This window comes from Colletotrichum chrysophilum, assembly GCF_026319265.1.
Source record: "Colletotrichum chrysophilum strain AFK26 chromosome Unknown scaffold_90, whole genome shotgun sequence".
Classification (NCBI taxonomy): domain Eukaryota; kingdom Fungi; phylum Ascomycota; class Sordariomycetes; order Glomerellales; family Glomerellaceae; genus Colletotrichum; species Colletotrichum chrysophilum.
This window is the reverse complement of record NW_026517377.1, coordinates 147300-166125: the sequence shown is the minus strand read 5'-3', so window position 1 is coordinate 166125 and position 18826 is coordinate 147300. Positions and strand designations below refer to the sequence as shown.

At 54.9% G+C, this 18826-nt stretch overlaps 8 protein-coding genes across 8 annotated transcripts; 5 read left to right on the top strand and 3 right to left on the bottom strand.

Moving 5' to 3' along the window:
- Position 1: 1 nt before the first annotated feature.
- TIM14 (Mitochondrial import inner membrane translocase subunit tim14) lies at positions 2 to 451 on the top strand (the record flags this gene model as incomplete). The annotated part of the gene is made up of 3 exons (XM_053182148.1): positions 2 to 52; positions 117 to 244; positions 310 to 451. The coding sequence occupies 3 exons, from the start codon at positions 2 to 4 to the stop codon at positions 449 to 451; spliced, it is 321 nt and encodes a 106-aa protein (XP_053033939.1).
- Positions 452 to 1941: 1490 nt separating this feature from the next.
- On the top strand, positions 1942 to 3751 carry COL26b_009416 (uncharacterized protein; the record flags this gene model as incomplete). Its single annotated transcript, XM_053182147.1, has 4 exons — positions 1942 to 2409; positions 2468 to 2514; positions 2568 to 3296; positions 3352 to 3751. The coding sequence occupies 4 exons, from the start codon at positions 1942 to 1944 to the stop codon at positions 3749 to 3751; spliced, it is 1644 nt and encodes a 547-aa protein (XP_053033938.1).
- Positions 3752 to 3970: 219 nt separating this feature from the next.
- Positions 3971 to 6344, bottom strand: KU80 (ATP-dependent DNA helicase II subunit 2; the record flags this gene model as incomplete). The annotated part of the gene is made up of 5 exons (XM_053182146.1): positions 3971 to 4667; positions 4716 to 5110; positions 5158 to 5700; positions 5750 to 5810; positions 5857 to 6344. The coding sequence occupies 5 exons, from the start codon at positions 6342 to 6344 to the stop codon at positions 3971 to 3973; spliced, it is 2184 nt and encodes a 727-aa protein (XP_053033937.1).
- Positions 6345 to 7249: 905 nt separating this feature from the next.
- Positions 7250 to 7762, top strand: COL26b_009414 (uncharacterized protein; the record flags this gene model as incomplete). Its single annotated transcript, XM_053182145.1, has 2 exons — positions 7250 to 7532; positions 7596 to 7762. The coding sequence occupies 2 exons, from the start codon at positions 7250 to 7252 to the stop codon at positions 7760 to 7762; spliced, it is 450 nt and encodes a 149-aa protein (XP_053033936.1).
- A 444-nt stretch (positions 7763 to 8206) lies between these two features.
- On the bottom strand, positions 8207 to 8704 carry COL26b_009413 (uncharacterized protein; the record flags this gene model as incomplete). The annotated part of the gene is made up of 1 exon (XM_053182144.1): positions 8207 to 8704. The coding sequence occupies one exon, from the start codon at positions 8702 to 8704 to the stop codon at positions 8207 to 8209; it is 498 nt and encodes a 165-aa protein (XP_053033935.1).
- A 2622-nt stretch (positions 8705 to 11326) lies between these two features.
- Positions 11327 to 12522, top strand: COL26b_009412 (uncharacterized protein; the record flags this gene model as incomplete). The annotated part of the gene is made up of 3 exons (XM_053182143.1): positions 11327 to 11441; positions 11569 to 11637; positions 11762 to 12522. 3 exons carry the CDS (start codon positions 11327 to 11329, stop codon positions 12520 to 12522), a joined length of 945 nt encoding a protein of 314 aa, XP_053033934.1.
- Positions 12523 to 12701: 179 nt separating this feature from the next.
- Positions 12702 to 13815, bottom strand: COL26b_009411 (uncharacterized protein; the record flags this gene model as incomplete). The annotated part of the gene is made up of 2 exons (XM_053182142.1): positions 12702 to 13403; positions 13465 to 13815. The coding sequence occupies 2 exons, from the start codon at positions 13813 to 13815 to the stop codon at positions 12702 to 12704; spliced, it is 1053 nt and encodes a 350-aa protein (XP_053033933.1).
- A 960-nt stretch (positions 13816 to 14775) lies between these two features.
- COL26b_009410 (uncharacterized protein) lies at positions 14776 to 17005 on the top strand (the record flags this gene model as incomplete). The annotated part of the gene is made up of 6 exons (XM_053182141.1): positions 14776 to 14856; positions 14911 to 15108; positions 15170 to 15348; positions 15400 to 15569; positions 15617 to 16932; positions 16979 to 17005. 6 exons carry the CDS (start codon positions 14776 to 14778, stop codon positions 17003 to 17005), a joined length of 1971 nt encoding a protein of 656 aa, XP_053033932.1.
- Between the last annotated feature and the right edge of the window lie 1821 nt (positions 17006 to 18826).

Here is an 18826-nt window from a genome sequence, read left to right as displayed (position 1 = left end):
CATGGCTTCTGTTCTCGCTATCGGAACCGGCGCTGCTGTCGCGGCCTTCCTGGTACGCTTCTCTGCTTGTGTGGACCTTCTCATCAGTTGCAGGCAACTAACAATTCTGCGTGCAGGGCCGAGCTGGACTTGTCGCATGGCGCCGATCTCGCGGCGGCGTGGGCGCGATGGGCAAGGCTTTCTACAAGGGCGGATTCGAGCCCAAGATGAACAAGCGCGAGGCCTGCCTTGTCCTCTCTCTGTCGTAAGTTCGATCCTACAGCAAGTTCGTCCAAGATTCGGGGAAGGCTGACTGAATGTCACTTGCAGGGAGTCCGGCGTCACCCGCGACAAGATCCGCAAGCAGCACCGCACCCTGATGCTGCTCAACCACCCCGACCGTGGCGGAAGCCCGTACCTTGCGACCAAGGTGAACGAGGCGAAGGAGTTGCTTGAGAAGACAACGTCTTGAGACTGCCCCGTGAGGGGATACCGGCGGTGGTGACGTGTATAACATGGACGACGACGAACCCGACAATGATTATGTGTGGCAGAAGGCTCTGCTGGCGGTGGAATGTATAACAGACTAGTCGTTCTTCATAGCGGCGGCGTTTTAAGGATGGACCCGAGGGTTTATTGAAAAATGGAGACTCGGCTTTTGGGCTGGCCTTTGCGGATTAGAAAGGGGGATTAACTGTTGGACCAGATATTTAATGGCAGGAGGCCAAATCGTCTCTCTTCTCTACTACTTTACACTTGTCCCGGTTGTTGGCTTGGTTTTTCTAAGGTGCAAATCTTGCTTGAGTTTTGAAGGTTCTTGTGAGGATCCCATCTTCAAACCCTCGTGGTCTTGGAGTGAGACTGAATAGGGTTCCTCAGCTTCAGGAGCTGTATGTCTCATTTGGCAAACGGAATGGAGCCCCAGTCATCAGGAACCCAAGTCGAACAACATTCATGGAGAATGACCAGAGACAAAGGCAGAGATCGGAGCAAATGCCGCAAGTACAGCAAAATGAGAGCTTCCTGTACATGATCCTGCTGCAGTTAGTCTCCTAACGAAGGCTGAATCACTTGCATCGTAACGAAGAACATCAATTGATGTGTGAGAAGACATCCTGTGGACTCCTCAGACTTTTCAGGCACATCTTCCTATTTAACAAGCGTGGGTTTCGGTCTTTGTCAATTCAGGGACCAGCCACTTTTCTGCTGAGGAATTACCATTGGGACAATTCCTGATATGTCCTGGAAGCCATCATCAAATGGGACCTGTTCGACCCAAGCCTCACCCAATGCCAGTATGCAGTTGATGGACAAACTGTGTATCCCAACTTTGCATAGTAGATATTGCTTGTGGCATTGATTGCTTCAGCCCAGGATCAAACGAGTATGGTCCCCAGCCGCCATATGCTTGCCGCAAACAGATATACAAACATACACCCGATTTACAACATTCGGTTGTAATTCTTTCTATAACAGTGCGTCTTTAGTCTGATCTCGCCAGAGAGAGCCCAGCTTCATCGACGGATCGAGGAGTACTCCCCACTTCCTCTCACCTTCTCTACTAGTTCAACGATAGCTTGTTTGATTCAGCTGACCGACCGAAGTGCTTTCGCAACTCACATTCAACTCGAGAAGCAATTTGAATTCAAAACCTCAAATGTTCTCTGTTTTACACCTCCAGGAAGGAACTCCCACCCACCTCCTTCCACGATATCTTCAAATTAGCAACCAAGCTCACATCCTCACCTGCTTCTTCCACGGTCACCCATAAAAAGCCTCTTCTTGACCCTCGACACCATCCACTCTCTTCCTCTCCCACACTACAACACAAACCAGTTGCACATTCACATTCACATTGACTCTTGCCTAAACTCCTCCATCCTTCTTCTGTAAGATCCTTCCAGTTCTGATATTTTGGCGACCTATCCCCCATACATCACAACTTCTGGACTTCATTCCACCATGGCTACCACACAAACTGACCTCAAGACGCAAGACGTCTTCGTCACCGATGAACCCATCGAAGACTGCAACCTAACCTCCGACCAGCTCGCTGAGCGCATGCAGGAGCTGCTCGGCGAAGGATTCCGCTTCGAGAACCGCACCTACCCCAGCAAATCCGAGGTCATTGAGAAGATCATTCTCGATACCCTCGCCCTCGACCGCCAGACCGCTGCTCTCAAGGCCGCCAAGGCAGGCAAGGACCCCAGAACGCAGGGCCAACAGACGGACCACACGAGACCCGTCTACATTCCATCATCCTCCGAGAAGCTATCCACTGAAGAGTACAACAGGCTGATGACAAAGACCTTCCCCAAGTACGAAACCATGAAGCCGGGTGAATGGTCGGAGGAGAACACCAAGTTCGTCGCTTGGGATCTCGTAAAGCGGTACCCTTCGAGCTACATTGGCAAGACCAACAGGCCAAAGGTGAGTGCTCCTTCCCTATATTCCTGCAAGGCAAGGTTTAGTCCGCTAACTTTATCAGTGCACCCCCTTCTTCAAGAACATGACTGAAGAACACACTTGGGACTTGTAAGTCACCCTCAGGAGACCCTTCCCCGAGAACGAAAGACTAACAACCCCAGCTTCTACGTGTACCACCCAAAGGCACTCGACCAAGCCCCTTTCATCTTCATCCCCACCGAGCAATTCGACCACTTCCTCGACATTATCAACGCCTCGGTCCAGACGAAGCTGACCATCCCCCCCGGCAAGCCAAGCGAGAAGTTCTACCTCACCTTCGGCTCCTCTTGCACCATCCGCCCCAAGTACATCGGTCGCTCTTCCTCGCACAACGAGTATAAGGCCCTCCAGAATGCGATTCCGGCCCCTGAGGATGAGGACGCTTGCAAGGAAGCGACCGTACATGGAATGGAGTTCCTCCTGGCCAACCTCAGCGCCCATGCCAAGGAGGATCAGCCCAAGAGCAAGAGCAAGAAGAGGAAGCAGGAGAAGACACAGAGTCGGGAGGAGAACATCTACGACGCCCAGCTGTACCTCGGCATCCGACCCCTGCCCAGCGTTACCGAGGGCAAGGACAAAAAGGTAAAGGTCGACGAGGCGGTTCCCCATGTCCTGGACAAGGATGTTGTCTTCATGTGCATCGACATAGAGGTCGCTGAGGAGCACCATGGGACCGTCCTGGAGGTCGGCATGGCAACCCTCGACACTCGCGACATCGTGGGCGTTCCGCCCGGCGAGGTCGGTCGCGACTGGTTCCCCTACATCAAGAGCCGCCACCTCATCACGGAGGACTACAAGCACATTGTCAACAAGAAGTACATCAAGGGTTGCCCTGATCTCTTCGATTTCGGGTAGGTCTCCCGCGAGCCCCCTTTACTCCGTCATACCTACTAACCAGGACCACAGTGAGAGCGAGTATCCCAAGCGCAAAGACCTGCGAGACGAGATTCTCAACGCCTTCGCCGAACTCTCCGGCACTGACAAGGACAAACCGCCCCGTAACATCGTCCTCGTCGGCCACGGCCTGAGCTCCGACCTCACATTCATGACCGGCATGGACGTCCACCCTTGGTCCGTCCCCGGCATGATCCGCTGCCTCGACACCAAGGACATGCACCAGGCCTGGCGGGAGGAGACCCAGGGCCGCAGCCTGATCTTCGTGCTGCAGGACCTCGATATACCATCCAAGAACCTGCACAACGCCGGCAACGATGCCGCGTACACTCTGCGCGCCATGCTCGGCCTCGCCGTCCGGGCCAAGACAGACGAGCAGGCCGCGGCGGAGAAGAAGGTTGTCGTTTCTTGAGTTGTGAGATATGCCCTGGTTTAGATTTCTTCTTTCTTTCTTTTCGTTTGCGATGCATGGAAGCTTGGATTGGTGAGAGAAACCGAGTCATTTGACTGGCGGAAAGCTTGAGAACATGGACACAGATAGCCCGGTTCATAAACGGTAGCACAGATTCGATAAGAATCTACAGAATCAACTTGATCATTACAGAACCCAACGCCCGCTTGGCCCCTTGCCTTATTTTGACTTCAAAAACTCGTCAGCCTCGTCGCTCGTCACTTTCGACACTTCAGACGCAGACTGGTCGATCAATCCCAGCCTCGACGTCCGAATCTTCCACCACATCTCTCTCCGATCACCGCCCAACTCTCCAGAGAGCATCTTCTTCTTGAGGTCCCTCATAAAGTCATTGTAGATACCCGGCTCCTCCATGTCAATCAAGCCCTCCCTCAGCACACCCAAATTCTCCGCCGCGCGAGCATAGTTGGCATACCCGAAGCTGTCCGTGACGAGCGAGCGCACAATGGAGCCCATCTGCGCCGCGGCGTGCTTGATCTGCGCAATGTCCTCGGCAGTATCGAGGGCCTGCTTGAACTCTGGGATGGCGTTCTCTGGGGAGATCTTGGCGCGTTTAGGCGCGGTGCCGAGGAGGGCGTCGACGTCGAGGCCGGAAAGGGGCTTGATCGTCTCGCGATTGCGCTTGCCCTTTGCTTTGGGAGGCACTTTCTTGACGTCTGCCGCGGTGATGAGGGCTTCGATTGATGATGCGGACTTTTGGACAAGGTCTTCAGGGGGTGCGGCGTAGCGGACGAGGACTGGTGGGACGGGGTTGATTTTGCCTTCTGGATCGACGGCTCGTTGGCGGATGGCTTGGTTCAGGCGGTGAATTATGGGGTTGTATGTGTCGTCGATTGCGGCATATTCGGAAGGGTTTCTGGGGGGGTGTTAGTGATATCACTGAGTTGTGAAGAAGGGGACCTACCCCTCATCATCGTTGCCAAAAGTGCCCAAGTCCATCGAGTCAACGTAATCACTCATCGCATCAGTTAGCTCATCGCTAGGGAGCAAACGATGATTTATGGTGATCTTTTGCCCGCTGACGGTAATGACCTGGTCGAGGGGTGGGAACTGGTAGCCGCGAACGTCCTCCGCAAATGGGAGAGGGATATCGTAGAGGCACTCCATATCGGGCTCGATGCGAGGCGCAAGGAGTACGAGAAGGGGATCTTTCTTCTCTTTGATAACGAGGCGAGCGACGGCATAAGATTCTAACTCGTAAAGGGCGTGAATCAGGGAAGAGAGGGCCAGTTGGGATTTCTCGTCAAACTTGCGGCCGACTGTTACGCAGGTCTCGCCCATGTTGAGGAACGGTTCGTACTAGATGTTGTAAGCACCATGTTTGACCAAGGGAGGAAAGGAAATACCTTTTCGCTCGGAATAAAGCCAATGATGGTGAACGTCTTGATAGTCTCGAGCTTGGTGACATTCCACTCAGACTCGCTAATCGCCACTGCAGTCCGGCCGTACTCGTACCCCTTCGCCAACGCCTCAAACTCGACATCCCGCTTTCCACCAGGTGCATCAGGATCATTGACCTTATATGTCCTCGCAGACTTCACAGCAGCAAAGCCAGCTGTCGACTCGACACCTTCCATGGGCTCGGCGTCCATGGTGTGCGTCGATTGCGACGAAGGATCAGCTGACACGACAACCGTGGAGGAGCCTGGTGCCTTGGCAAGCTTGGTCTTGAAGTAGCGCTCGACGGTGATGATGACGGGCGTAGGAGGGATCTTGAGCTCTGGTGGCGGGTCGGCGTGGCCGAGGGTCAGGGGAGCGTCGTACGTCTTGTAGGGACGAACGGCCTTGAGTCGAGGGGTGTCGAGCTCGTCGATTGCCTCTGCTATGGTTGCAAATTGACCATTGTCGCATTTCGAGGCAAGGTCTTTCAGGACTTCCTCGTTTTGTTTCTGTAGTGTGTAAGTGACTTTCCAGGCTTAGTAAAGTCCGCCGGCATACCTTGATTGAGGGCTTGTCCTCCTCCTTGAAGCCGTACTCAGCATCGTCAAAATCCACACCCCTGCTCGTGTTAGTTGATGCTGCCGAATGGTGATCATGGCACTCACAAGACAATCAACTCAATCCCGTCAGAGTTGATCTTCTTGGCAATATCATCGACGTCGTCCGCATCAATTGGCCCTAGACCGTCCGTGATGAGGTACACCCGGCGCTTGTACTTAAGCTTCTTGGTGAACGTCTGGATCATGTCGACTGCAATGACCACCGCGGAAACCGCATCGCCCGTTTCCGTGCCACTCGGCTTGATCTCCTCCTTGAGCTCTCTCATGGACGTCAAAGTCATTGGCCCGAGTTCTTGCAACACGGAGATGCTTTCGTAGCCCTCGTCGTCCTGCATGGCATTGCGAGTGTCATCCGTCTTGAGACCGACCACGCCAACGGTCCAGGTCTTGCGCGACGCGGCGACGGTGGTGGAGATCTTGTCCCAGACATAGCGCATGCTCCAGTCAAGATCTGACTCCGTGCGGCCGTTGTGGCAGTCGGCCATCGAGTTGCCAACATCGATGATGTACACGGAAGCCTCCTTGTCCGCCATTTTGGGTGGTTTTTTGAGAAAGGGGTGACGTTATTTCAGAAATCAAACATTAGAGACGAGCAATTGCAAACAAGTCAGGAAGTGAAGAACTGAAGAGCAAAGCGGAAACGGGTATTAATGAATGGCGTTGCGACGGATGGGACGTCGGTTCTGGACCCTGGTTCACTTTAGGCAGAGGAGGTCCATCCTGAGCTCCAGGCTGCTGCGCGCCCCAGCGCGTTTGGATGCGCTTGGCTCTGCACGCGATCACGTGATGATAACGATAAGGGAAGTGCTAGCGAGTATTCCTCTGGCCCCTGCAGCTTCCCCCAGCACGTCGCATTACTTGAGTGCCTATCATATTGTGGCATCGAAAATACTCTCGAATTGGACTAATGAGTGAAGCAATAAGGTGTATAGACGTTATGCATGTCGCCTACTGAGTAAGGTTCAAGCACTGTAGCGCAGCGCAGGCATGGCGCTCTGTGGCAGTCCCATGCCGAGAGTGACCTCATACATTGCAAACCCCTGTCTCCTCACTGGGCGGCGGCTCGTTCCAGATGGCACCGTCGGTCTGCTACCATTCGCCGCCGCAACCTCATCCTCCAACCTCAACTCTCCAATGCGAATAACATCGCTAGACCTTCAAAACATAACAAGTAGAAAGCTCTCCAACATCGCCCAAGATGCCCGACTCAATTCTCTTCTCGGCGGCGCCGTACCACATCATCTCGTAAGAACGACTTCTCCCAATGAGACGAGTTCCGTCTCATCAGTTCATTCGTCATCGATCCCTAACGCCCTTGGCTAGATACGGCACCCTTTTGGGAACGACGTTCTTCCACGTATGTCGCCAACGACTTTCTCAATGTACCCTGAGACTGGTGATTTACTGACTAAATAAGTCCTTTGTGAATGGCATCACAATGTTCCGCGTCCTCGAGCGGCCCGCCTTCTCAACCGCTCAGAACGCCCTCTTCCCCGTCTACTTCACCATCCAGACGGCCCTCCCCGCTGTCATGGCCGTGACGTTCCCCGGCAGCGCCAGCCCGTTTGGCGTGCAGGAGAGCAGCATCAGCGGTCTGCTGCATGAGTCCAACAGGACCAGCGCGTTGCTGCCCATCGCCACCATGTTTGTGACGGGTCTGCTGAATTTGGTAGTGATTCTGCCCAAGGCGCAGAAGGTCATGGCAGCTAGATATGCCCAGGGTAATTACTCTCATTGCGGGGGTGGTCACTTTTTCATCTGATGGTCACTAACATCCGGTGTAGAGAAGAAGGATGGGAAGAAGAGCTACGACAAGCCGCCGCACTCGCAGGAGATGCTTGCCCTTAACAAGTCGTTTGGCAAGCTGCACGGTGTTTCCACCCTCGTCAACCTTGCTGGCTTCATTGCGACCGTCGCTTACGGCTTCTCTCTTGCCAAGCGCCTCAACTAAGTGTATGCTTGTCACTGTAGCAGTAGTGTAGGTGATTTGTGTGTATTAGGCTGATCGAAACCCGGTAGTATGGGTTGCTCAGAATGCATTATGTACAGGTTCAGACTGCCGTATCGTGCAGTGGCCCTCTCGTCAAAATTCTTGTCCCTTCTTGACCAAATGAACAGACAGAATCAGAAGTCTTTGCCAAATGAAACGCCGTTTGGTGCAATGACAATTCGCTTCCGTGCGCTGGTAGTTCCCGAGACGTCTTCCGTCTGACGCATCGAATCAATCGCTTTTCATCCTATCCTCCCTTATCCTTCTCTCCGACCTAACCGTGGGTATCGTACCTCAACGACCGCTGCGGGTCCGTTCGCGCACCGATTGTTGAAGTGTAACAAGCAAAAGCAAGATTTTGTTGGTTTTTGGTGATTTTACGTTGTTGGGGTGGAGCGGGCTTCCTTAGAAGTTGTTCTTGCGAGGAGGCAGGGAGATGGTCTTGAGAGACTCGCTGGCGGCGAAGAGGTTCTTCTTTGCGTCGGCGAGGGCCTGCAGACGCTTGGCCTTCTCCTTCTCCTCGTCAACGACGGGACGGATGCGCGCGTTCTCGGCGGCGACAGCGCCTTGGATGGTCCAGCGACCGGGCTTGCGGGCAAGAGCCTCAGCGACGTTGATGTCCTCGGCGGGCTTGGGGAAGTCGCGGGACAGAGGAGGGAGAGGGTTCTTGGCCTTGAGCTGCTGGGGAGCGCTGGTGACGGCCGGACGCTGGATCTCAGCGGAGGTGCGCGAAGAGTTAGTAGAGGAGCTCTGCGAGGACGGGCCGAAGTAGTCGGTCTGAGAAAGCTCAGTGGAAGCCGTGGCAGGAGTCTGCTGGGCGCTGTGGGATGCCATTGTGTATTCGGGGGCGGGAAGGGAACGCAAGCTTTGGAGCTGCTCCTGAGTGAAGGTAACGGGGGCCATGGTTGCTAATTAATGGGCGAGAGCGAGTGGAGTACTGGTTTTTTTCGGTCCCAATATTGAGATGAGACGGTCCGCCGGCGTCGCGTTTGGGACGGTGGGGAGCGCGGGCAACGAAAGTCTGGGCCGGTGGATGGGGGCCACGACAGGGACCAAGGTAGGAGCTGAAGACGGGGAGCTGGAATGGAAGCCAGGGACGGGGACCGGGTGCTGATAGGCAAGCGGAGTTATTTTGGTGCGAGCGTGGTGATGGTGGTGGTGGTGTGTCAAGTCTCGTGTACGTCGGGTGTATTGAGCAAGTGACGTGACGATGGAGTGAATTGAACAAATTAAGTAGTTGTTTGGCGGAGAAACCTTGCGCGTGACGAAGTTCGTAAAGCGAATGGAGATGGCGAGCTTTTCGCTTTGGTTCGTATCGTGAGAGACCGAGGTGTGGCGAGAGGAAAGATGGAATAGGGAAGAGGAAGGATTTATAAGACGGTGGGAGCAAAAAGGTGAACTTTTTTGTACCGACCCTCGTGGACGGACCGGAGAAAGGACCAAAAAAATTCTTGATCAAAAGGCGAGGTGAAAGGCCATTCACCGGACAAACTCCGTTAGGACGATTTAGTCTCTGCTTTGGAAGGAGCGTCTAATTAACGACACAATGGGTAGGTGCGCCTCAAGGCAGGTTGACCAAGGCTCAGCTTCACCTCGACCACGATCATTCCAATGTCGGTGTCCCGTGCTTTCTCCTTCCCCGGACCAGACCCTGAGATCTAGTCCCTCCTGCAATGGTCGACGGCCTGTCTCTCCCCCCCACGCTTCATTCCACCAGGGTGCCTGCCTGTCGGTGAAACAGAGCGCAAGCGGTGAAGCGGTCTTTTACAGCTTGATCCTCACCGCCGAGGTCGACTGACTTATTTTCAGTTGGGTAGTGAGGCAGGTCAGTCAGGAAGTCACGGCATGGGGGGGGAGACGAGACAGTCCACGGTCGGCCTTGCGCAGGCGACTTAGCACGCCTAGCCCGCCGGCATGAGAAACTTTCCTGCCAGAGCCAGCCAGCACACCATCCTTATCTCCCGTGTCGAAATTTCTTCAAGGATGCATGATGTTGATGGGTGAGATGTGACGCCGCCCACCGGAGCTAGGGGCACGGCCATCACGTTGCGAACGGGAGAGCCGCAGCGCAGGTCATGAGCAACAGCGCGGGATTCGGTTGCCATCACCTAAAATCCGTTGACACCGAAAGGGGGGGATGGGTTTTCATTGGACCCATTGCGCCCTCCAGGGACCTTTCTTTCAGGGTCGCGGAGCCGCTGATCGACGCTATTCCGCCGTCCGCCCGCGCGGCAATCTTCCGCTGAATGTTCGACGGAGCCTTCGGTGCTTCGGCGGCATGGCTATGACCAACCACGCTTGCTTAGTATTCGTTGAAGGAGATCTACGTCAGCCAGATGGGTCGCGATCTTGTCGGGCCGTATTTACGGATCTCAAATAAGAAAGGAATATGCACGTGGAAAATTCGTTCATCTGCCTCGCGCCGTGCGCCGCCACCCACTGTCATTGCCATCCGACAGTTGTGTGAACGACTCATGCAGCAATCCCTTCTGACGTCATTTACGATGGAAGTTCTGACTGATGGCATCCGCAAGAGTCAGATAGCTCCGGATTACCAATGCAAGCTACAGCGACAGAGTCCACTGGGGCGATACCGTTGAAAATGCTGCATATGCACGAAACATTTGAGGAAGCTCCGCAGACGGCTGTGTTTGCTTATTCCTTCTTGACGTGGGGCCGTAGCCGTGACCCCCGCGGGTAGGGAGGATGAGCTGCATAGCATCGCATTCCATTGAAATCCTTACTGTTGCGACCGGAAGAGGTTTGCTGAATGTGCGGTGTAAGCTTTTTGACAAGTTGCTCCAGGAGAAACATTGAGGGGGGAACAGTGTGCCAAACTGCATTCCTTGCCCGTTCTGGACTGTTCAAGTTGCATGTAAGTTGTTGAATGATCCGGGACCCCGCGTGCCACTCCGTCGGGAGGCCATCGTGAGAAGGAATGTAGGTCAACCGCATGAAGCTCAACGTCCGGTTTCGCTCCTACGAGATGCGCACCTTGAGCAATCATCGACATGGCCTCAGCAGTAATTCGGATGAATGCATGCAACAAGTTAGAATTCACAACGTTGACATGCCATTGAATCTGGGGAAGGAGGCTGGAAACTGAAGATCCACCTTACTCATCTCATCCAAGAAGCCTCAAACGGCCTGTTCGTCCTGACCTTCTCCCCCAGATTTCACCATTCCGTCGTAACCGTCTTGTGCAACAAACAGACGCTAGCTCGTCACATTCAGAACCAAAATATTCCAATGGCCCTCCCAGCTCCGAGACCGCATCGTCTCAGTCTCACTCTTCCTCCCCGGGTTTCAATAATCTCATGCTGCCACCAACGCCCCGTACCTCGGCGGCAGCCACGACCCGCGGATCGACCAATCGGACGATGGCCGTCCAACCTCACTCTCACTCCCGTCCACTTATCGTCATCCAGCGCCATACCTAAACCACCCTTGCTCCAAACTCACTCCAGCACTCGTCGTATTCGCTCCGTCGATTTTGTTGAAAACACCAGGCGCTCGAAAGTCACGATGTCTCAACCACCCAAATACCTGACCGGCGACCCCGCCGCCATCCAAGAATTCCTCGACAAGTTTGACGTGCGCGATTTCCCATTCCCCCACCACCAGACGCTGAGTCATATTCGTAAATCATCGTGATGAGTAGAGGCTGATCGTGAGATTTCCGAGAGACAGACTTTCCTGCTAGACTGCGATGGTAATGATCGATCTCGTCTTCGTGTGCGGTCGGCAGCAGGCTAACCCGACCTAAGGCGTCCTCTGGTCTGGAGACCACCTATTCGACGGCATCCGCGAGACCCTCGCCTTTCTGCGCTCAAGAGGTTACTCACCACCCTTCTCACTCTCACGCCCCTCCGTAACCTCTTCAATCTCACCCAACCCCCCCTTTTGTAAACGGACCCTCGTGCCCCTAACATCGTGAACGTTCGTTTCGTCCAAAAACAGGCAAGAGAACCGTCTTCGTAACCAACAACTCCACAAAGTCCCGCCCGGACTACCACAAGAAGTTCGCCGCCCTCGACATCCCCTCCGAGGTCGAGGACATCTTCGGCTCCGCCTACTCCTCCGCCGTCTACATCTCCCGCATCCTCCAGCTCCCCGAGGGCAAGCGCAAGGTCTTCGTCATCGGCGAGGCCGGCATCGAGGCCGAGCTCCGCGCCGAGGGCGTCGACTTCATCGGCGGCACCGACCCGGCCCTCCGCCGCGACATCGGCCCGGAGGACTTTGCCGGCATCGCCGACGGCTCGCTGCTGGACCCCGAGGTTGGCGTCGTCCTCGCCGGTCTCGACTTCCACATCAACTACCTGAAGCTGTCGCTCGGCTACCAGTACCTCCGCCGCGGCGCCGTCTTCCTGGCGACCAACACCGACAGCACGCTGCCCATGTCGCACACCTTCTTCCCCGGCGCGGGCTCCATCTCGATCCCGCTGATCAACATGAGCCAGCAGCAGCCGCTGGCGCTGGGCAAGCCGTCGCAGGCCATGATGGACGCCGTCGAGGGCAAGTTCCAGCTGAACCGGGAGCGGACGTGCATGATTGGCGACCGGCTTGATACCGACATCAAGTTTGGAAGGGAAGGCAAGCTGGGCGGTACGCTGGCTGTGCTGACCGGCGTGCACAAGAAGGAGGACTGGGAGAAGGAGGGCGCCGCGGCTGTGCCGGCGTACTATGTCGACAGTCTTGCGAGCTTGAACCTCGATGCATGAGCGTGTCATTGCGGTGATGAATTATTTCTACGGGAATAGAGACTAGAAACTTCCGAAGCGCGCCTAGAACTAGAAGGACCCCCTTAGAAGTATACACAGATGCATTACTCTAGTTCACACGATTTGTAGCATTTCCCAAGTCGCTCTAGATTACGGACAGGATGCTGTCGCCAGCCAGTTCACCTGTCCTTCTTTGTCTGTCTCTTGGCCAATTCGCTGGTCTTGATGATCTTGGGCTGCGGCTTACGGTACCCAAACACCGACGTGGGCATGAACATGCCGACCTGCTTCTGATACTCGCTGTACTCGGCGTACTTGCCGGAAGTAATCAACTCCGTGAGCCACGTCGATCCCTGGAACAGCATGATCAAGAACGCGGAACCGGCAAAGGTATAGCTGTACAGCACCTTGGTCGCGTAGCAACTCCACTGGTACAGCACGAACCAGATCATCTGCTCAGCGAAGAAGTTGGGGTGGCGGCTGTAAGCCCATAAGCCCCCGGTCACGAAACCACGGTCGAGATCCTCCTGCGCCCAGCCGCGGGGCACCTTCTTGTCCTTGAGGTACGAATGCTTGGCGGTCTGGTAGTCCCACTGCTGGCCGTCGGAGATGTACTCGCTCAGGACGAGGGCGACGATAACGGAGAAGAAGGACCAGTCGGCGGCGGAAATCGCGGGCTCGACGCGGCTGGCGAGGAGGAGGGAGTAGGCCGGCGCGGCAGAGAAGGCGAAGAGGAGGATGGACTGGATGAATGAGATGAAGGTCACGTTGAAGACGAAGAAGACGACGGCCGGGACTTGTTTGCGGACGATTTCCCATCTGTAATCCTCGCTTCCACGTTCGTATCCGCCCTTGCGCCAGTAGTTGAAGGTCAGTCGACCCTGGAAGCGCATATGGTTAGCTGGCGTAGGACGAAGGCCTGGGTCGGACGGGGCTACTCACGCTCCAGAGCGTAGTCGCAACAGCAGTCAAGATCAGCCTCTGTGCGGGAATGCCGTTCAAATGCGCCCACGCGGCCATGTGGATGATGTACCAGTTAGGTAGAAGACTCCATAGCCGGTCGATCTGGGAGTAGTTCCTGTTGTACTCCGACACCACGAGGGCGAGGAAACCGATTAGGAGCGAGAACGCGAAGCCGGAGACGAGCGGGTTTGTCTCGAGGTAGATCTGCGGAAGAGATTGCGGGCTCGCTGCGATTCGGCGCGGGAGATCGAGAAGCTGCGGAATGAAGGGCTCAGCGGCCTTGGCCCAGTCGGAGCAATGCTCGAGGGAGCTGATTGAGGGGAGCGCCATTGTTTACTTCGGATCGAAGACAGATTACAGCGGCGACTGGTCGTATGCTTGGTTTACAAAGCCTGTAAAAAGGCAAAGATCTCAATTATAAAGACAATTCACAGAGCGACTGTCGGAATCAGCAGGTCGTGATGTTTTCGCCAGAGAGCTTTGGTGGTTTAGTCTGCGGTAACCGTGGGGCTGGTGCAAACAGAGCGTCATAGATCCATAATTTGGACGCCGGGAGAGCTCTGGTGCCGCCCAAAGTGCAGGGGTCTTCGGGCATTGTGACCACCGAATGCTCCGTTCGCTTAAGTCTAGAGACGCCCAAGCTTCTTTGTTTAACGACGATTCAAAGAATATCGAGGTTGATGTGAGGATAGATAGCATCGATCTGCGCCAGCCCCCATTTTTAATATTTTCCAACTTGAATCAAAATGGAGGGTTCATGTTAGTTCGTCCTTGCAGATGGCTATCTAGATCCCGTAAATGTCATCGCCATTCAGCGGGCAGGTCACCCCTCCAAAGCTGAAAGCACGGCGCGTCGCAGTGCCGGGGGAGCTCCAATGAACGCGGCAGCCCCGCTGTGGGGTTGCACTAGGCACTAGCTAGGCGAGGAGCTGGACCTCCAAAACAAAACTTCACCTCAGCTTGCAACACGTCAAGCCTTGGTATCGTCAACGACGCGACCTTTATGAATAAGGAAACCAAAACTTGGTATCGTGATATCAAGGTCTTGAAGTACTTGTCTAGGGCTGTTTTATAGAAACCGAGCGCCTAGATACGGGCACTGCTGAGGACGCGGAGGAGAGAGCGCACTTGCCCTGTGAAAACGTCTCCCAAAACCGCAATCACGACGACATGCTCCTGCTTTCACCGCAATGACACCTGCTTCTCATCCGACAAACTCAGACGTTGCTGCAGGTCTCTTTGGACATCGCCAGACACATGTGATCTTGTCGTCCCGTAAAGTTCAGCAACATGAAGGTTCTTTGCGTCGCAGAGAAGCCGTCCATCTCCAAGGCCGTGGCTGGCCACTTGGCTGGACAGAATCCCACAGTTGTGAGCGCACATCGACGAATTTGCGTTTGCATCAACTGGCTGACTTCGTGACAGCATAACACGCGCTCGACATACATAAAGAACTACGGCTTCAACTTCAACTTTGGCCCGCCATGGAACGCGTGCGATGTCACCATGACAGCTGTTCTGGGCCATCTGACTGCCCTGGATTTTACTCCCGCAAACAAGAGCTGGCAGCATCCTCCCCCGGAAAGCCTCTTTACCGCTCCAGTGGTGACTTTAGTGCCGGATGTAAGTGTCGATACGTCTATGCCCATCGTATCGAGCACGTGGCAGTCACTGACTTCCGCAGGACAAGAAAACCGTCGCCGAGAATATTGAGCGCCAAGCACGTTACTGCCAACTACTTGTTATCTGGACCGATTGTGATCGTGAGGGAGAGCATATTGGTAAGGAGATTGTACACGCTGCCAGAAAAGGCAAACCTGATATCCAGGTTAAACGTGCCACCTTCAGCAATATTGAACGAGCGTAAGGCGCCAGTTCTTCTTCGCCATGGAGGGCCATGCTGATGAATAACAGACACATCCTATCCGCAGCACGTCGGCTCACCGATTTAGACCAGAAGCAAGTCGACGCTGTAGACACCAGAATAGAACTAGACCTCAGGATTGGATACGCCTTCACGCGTTTCCTGACCCTCAGCCTCCGGCCTCTCGGGGGCGCGCTGCAGGAGAAAACCATCAGCTACGGTAGGCCAGCCAACACTCGAAAAGTTTCCGTTCTGACTCTTAAATAGGCTCTTGTCAATTTCCCACCCTTGGATTCGTCGTTGATCGGTACTTTCGAGTCCAGAACTTTGTGCCTGAGCAGTTCTGGAGTATCAAAGTCATGCACAATCGCGAAGGGAAGAAAGCCAACTTCAGTTGGTCACGAAACAGACTCTTTGATCGCATGTCTGTCGTGATTCTTTACGAGCGATGCATTAGAGCAAAGGAGGCCAAGGTCACAAAGGTCCAGGAGAAGGCAACGAGGAAATGGAAGCCGCTCCCTTTGACCACCGTTGAGCTCCAGAAGGCAGCCACTCGCCTCCTCCGCATGAGTGGTCAACAGGCCATGACTATTGCGGAAAACCTCTACAACAGGGGTTTCATCAGCTACCCCAGAACAGAGACGGATCGGTTCGATAAAGGCATGGACCTGAAGGCGTTGGTCAGAAAGCAGACGCCACATCAACGATGGGGTGAATATGCTGAAGGCCTCCTGAATGGAAACTTCGGCCAACCGCGCGAGGGCCGACACGACGATAAGGCTCACCCGCCTATTCATCCAGTTACATATGCTGCTCCGAGTGTGTTGAAGCCGGAAGAGGCGCAGCTCTATGAGTATGTTGTGCGGCGGTTTCTTGCCTGTTGCTCCGAGGATGCCAAAGGTATGGCAACCGACATCGAAATCCTCTACGGCGAGGAGACATTCCACGCGCGTGGCCTACGCGTCCTGGAGCGCAACTATTTGGACGTCTTCATCTACGAGAAGTGGAACGACTCGGCAGAATTGCCACACTATACCCAGGGAGAAACATTCGTTCCCACAGAGGCCATGATGACGGATGGAAAGACTAGCCCGCCGGGCTACCTGACAGAAGCAGACCTCATTGCGCTAATGGACGCCAACGGCATTGGTACAGACGCGACAATGGCAGAGCACATTCAGAAGATCCAAGACAGGGAGTATGTACAGCTAGCGGACGGCGGACGACGTGGCCAGGATGATGACGACGGTGATGACCAGGATAGACCTCCATCGCCGCCGGCAAGAGGTCGGGGACGCGGCAATCGCGGACGCGGCGGGCGTGGTGGGCGCGCCGCATCAGGAGGCCGCACAGGTCTCAAGGTCTTCATCCCGACCCAGCTCGGGGTGGCTCTTATCATGGGTTTCGATCGCATGGAATTCGAAATGAGTCTGGGCAAACCTTTCCTGCGTAAAGAGATGGAGAACAAGATGAAGGCAATATGCGACGGGCGCATGTCCAAAGAAGCCGTCCTGCGCGAAAGTCTTGGCCAGTACCGGCAAGTATTCCGGGACTCTCAAGAGAGACTGAACGTGCTTAAAGCTGTAAGGGACCCATCACTAACATGTTCACGCGCGCTGACTTTCCTAGGCGTGTCGCGAATACATGGCACTGTAGTTCAATATGGCATTGTGTTCATGATGTTGATAAGGGCTGAGCCCTGGATGAATGCGAAATGTCAGGGCGCCGAAGCGAAGTGGGATGATCCTGAATGATGTCGTCACGGTTGCAAAGCTCCATACGCACAAGGACCACGGTGCGAGATTTCGTTATCAATCGTGTCCACCAGAATCCAAACGTGGGTGCGACGACTGGCACAATGGGAGCCTCAAGTTCCGAGAACCGGCGCAGTTATTACTAGCTTGTCTGGCTGCGCGACATATCTGAAGATGCAGGCTGTCGGCGGCTAAGAACGACAGCTGGTGGCCTTGGTTGACCGGCCGTTCGGGACCAAGCAAATCACGGAAGAGGTCGGAGAGGCGCAGTGGTGAGGGTGTGATGAACCCCGCCCGCGATATCTTGGACAAGAAGCGGGGTGATTACTCCTGGGGATGCAGCTACTGCAGTCGCTGCAGTGGTGCCGCCGCGATGAGGGGGCACCCGGAAAGAAGTCGGTCCAAAGGCGGAGGATTTTCCTGGGATCTGAGGCCGAGAAACGCAGAGAGCGGCGGCGGGTGAATACCCACAGACTTCCGATGGGAAGCAAAGGGCAGCATCGGGAGAGGGGCCATCTGGAGGAGCTTGGAGCCCGAAGCCTCAACGATGCAGCATGTCACAACGTGGGGTTTCGTAAGTGGATGAGTGACGAACACGGCTCGTGTTGAAGCACGATGATTCGACAGCGGTTATGCCATAGCGACTTCAACAATGGAAGTGAAGGAGTTGAGAAACAGGTGCCCACAAAGTCAAGACAACACCAAGTACAAGTGGAGGTACATGGAGGTATTGGGAGCGGCACATTCACTGTTGCGTTTCTTCAGAGACGACGACGAAGGTTGTGGCGGCTGGCGCTTCGGGGCTCAAACTGGGACGAGATTCCTCTACCTCCACGTTTAGGCGAGAAACCAATCAGCTTGAAGCCTGGGCGCAACGTGATGGTTGCTCTCGACGGCGTGCGACGTAAAGGGTTGCGCGAATTCCGGGGAGGCCTGAGTCGGATGTGCTGCAATTCTAGGCTCAAGCTTGCTGCGGCCAGCAATTTTGAGGAAACCGAGACAGGTACGGACAGGAACACGGATACACGGGGTGGCTGGTTCAACCTACGATCTCCATTCGGATTCCACTACATTATTTCCTGTCCGTCATGTAAAGGCAAGGTACCGGCGGCAACGGATACGATACGATGTGATGCACATCAGCATCAGCACATCGGCAAGGGAACGAGAGGGGGTGTTTTTCTCGTTGCTACCAGGCTTTGAGAGGGGGTGGAATGCTGCTCGCTGGAATCAGATCAGATGAGATGCGATGGAGGATTGGGGGCACATGGACGGATTTGACGGAGGGGCGGCGATTGCTGAAGAAGGTCGTCAGCTGTCGGCCAGTACGAAAAGGAAGGCGAAAGAAGGGCCTGGCTTTCTGGCTGGGCTGACTACGGCGCATCGGGCGACATCATATTTGGATGAGCATGGTACACTTTCAGGTCATCGTCAGCCATCTGAGCGCCTCAGCCGACCTTGGCTGTTGGCTGATAATGATAAGCGTCGAAGATACGGGCGTGGCTTATCTGTTCGAGGCAAGGTTCCTCTGGCAGGTTGTTGACAACACAGGCCGTGTGCGCGTAGAGATATTGTGCATCTCTCGGTTTTTGTGTATCTTTACTGTGGAGAGAGGGTAGGGCGAGCGTACGGCGTACGGCGAGGTACTCGACAATACGTCTCTCCAAACGGCACAAACCTAATAAGGTGAAGGGTCAGTTCCAGCCCCATGCGTCCTAAGTTC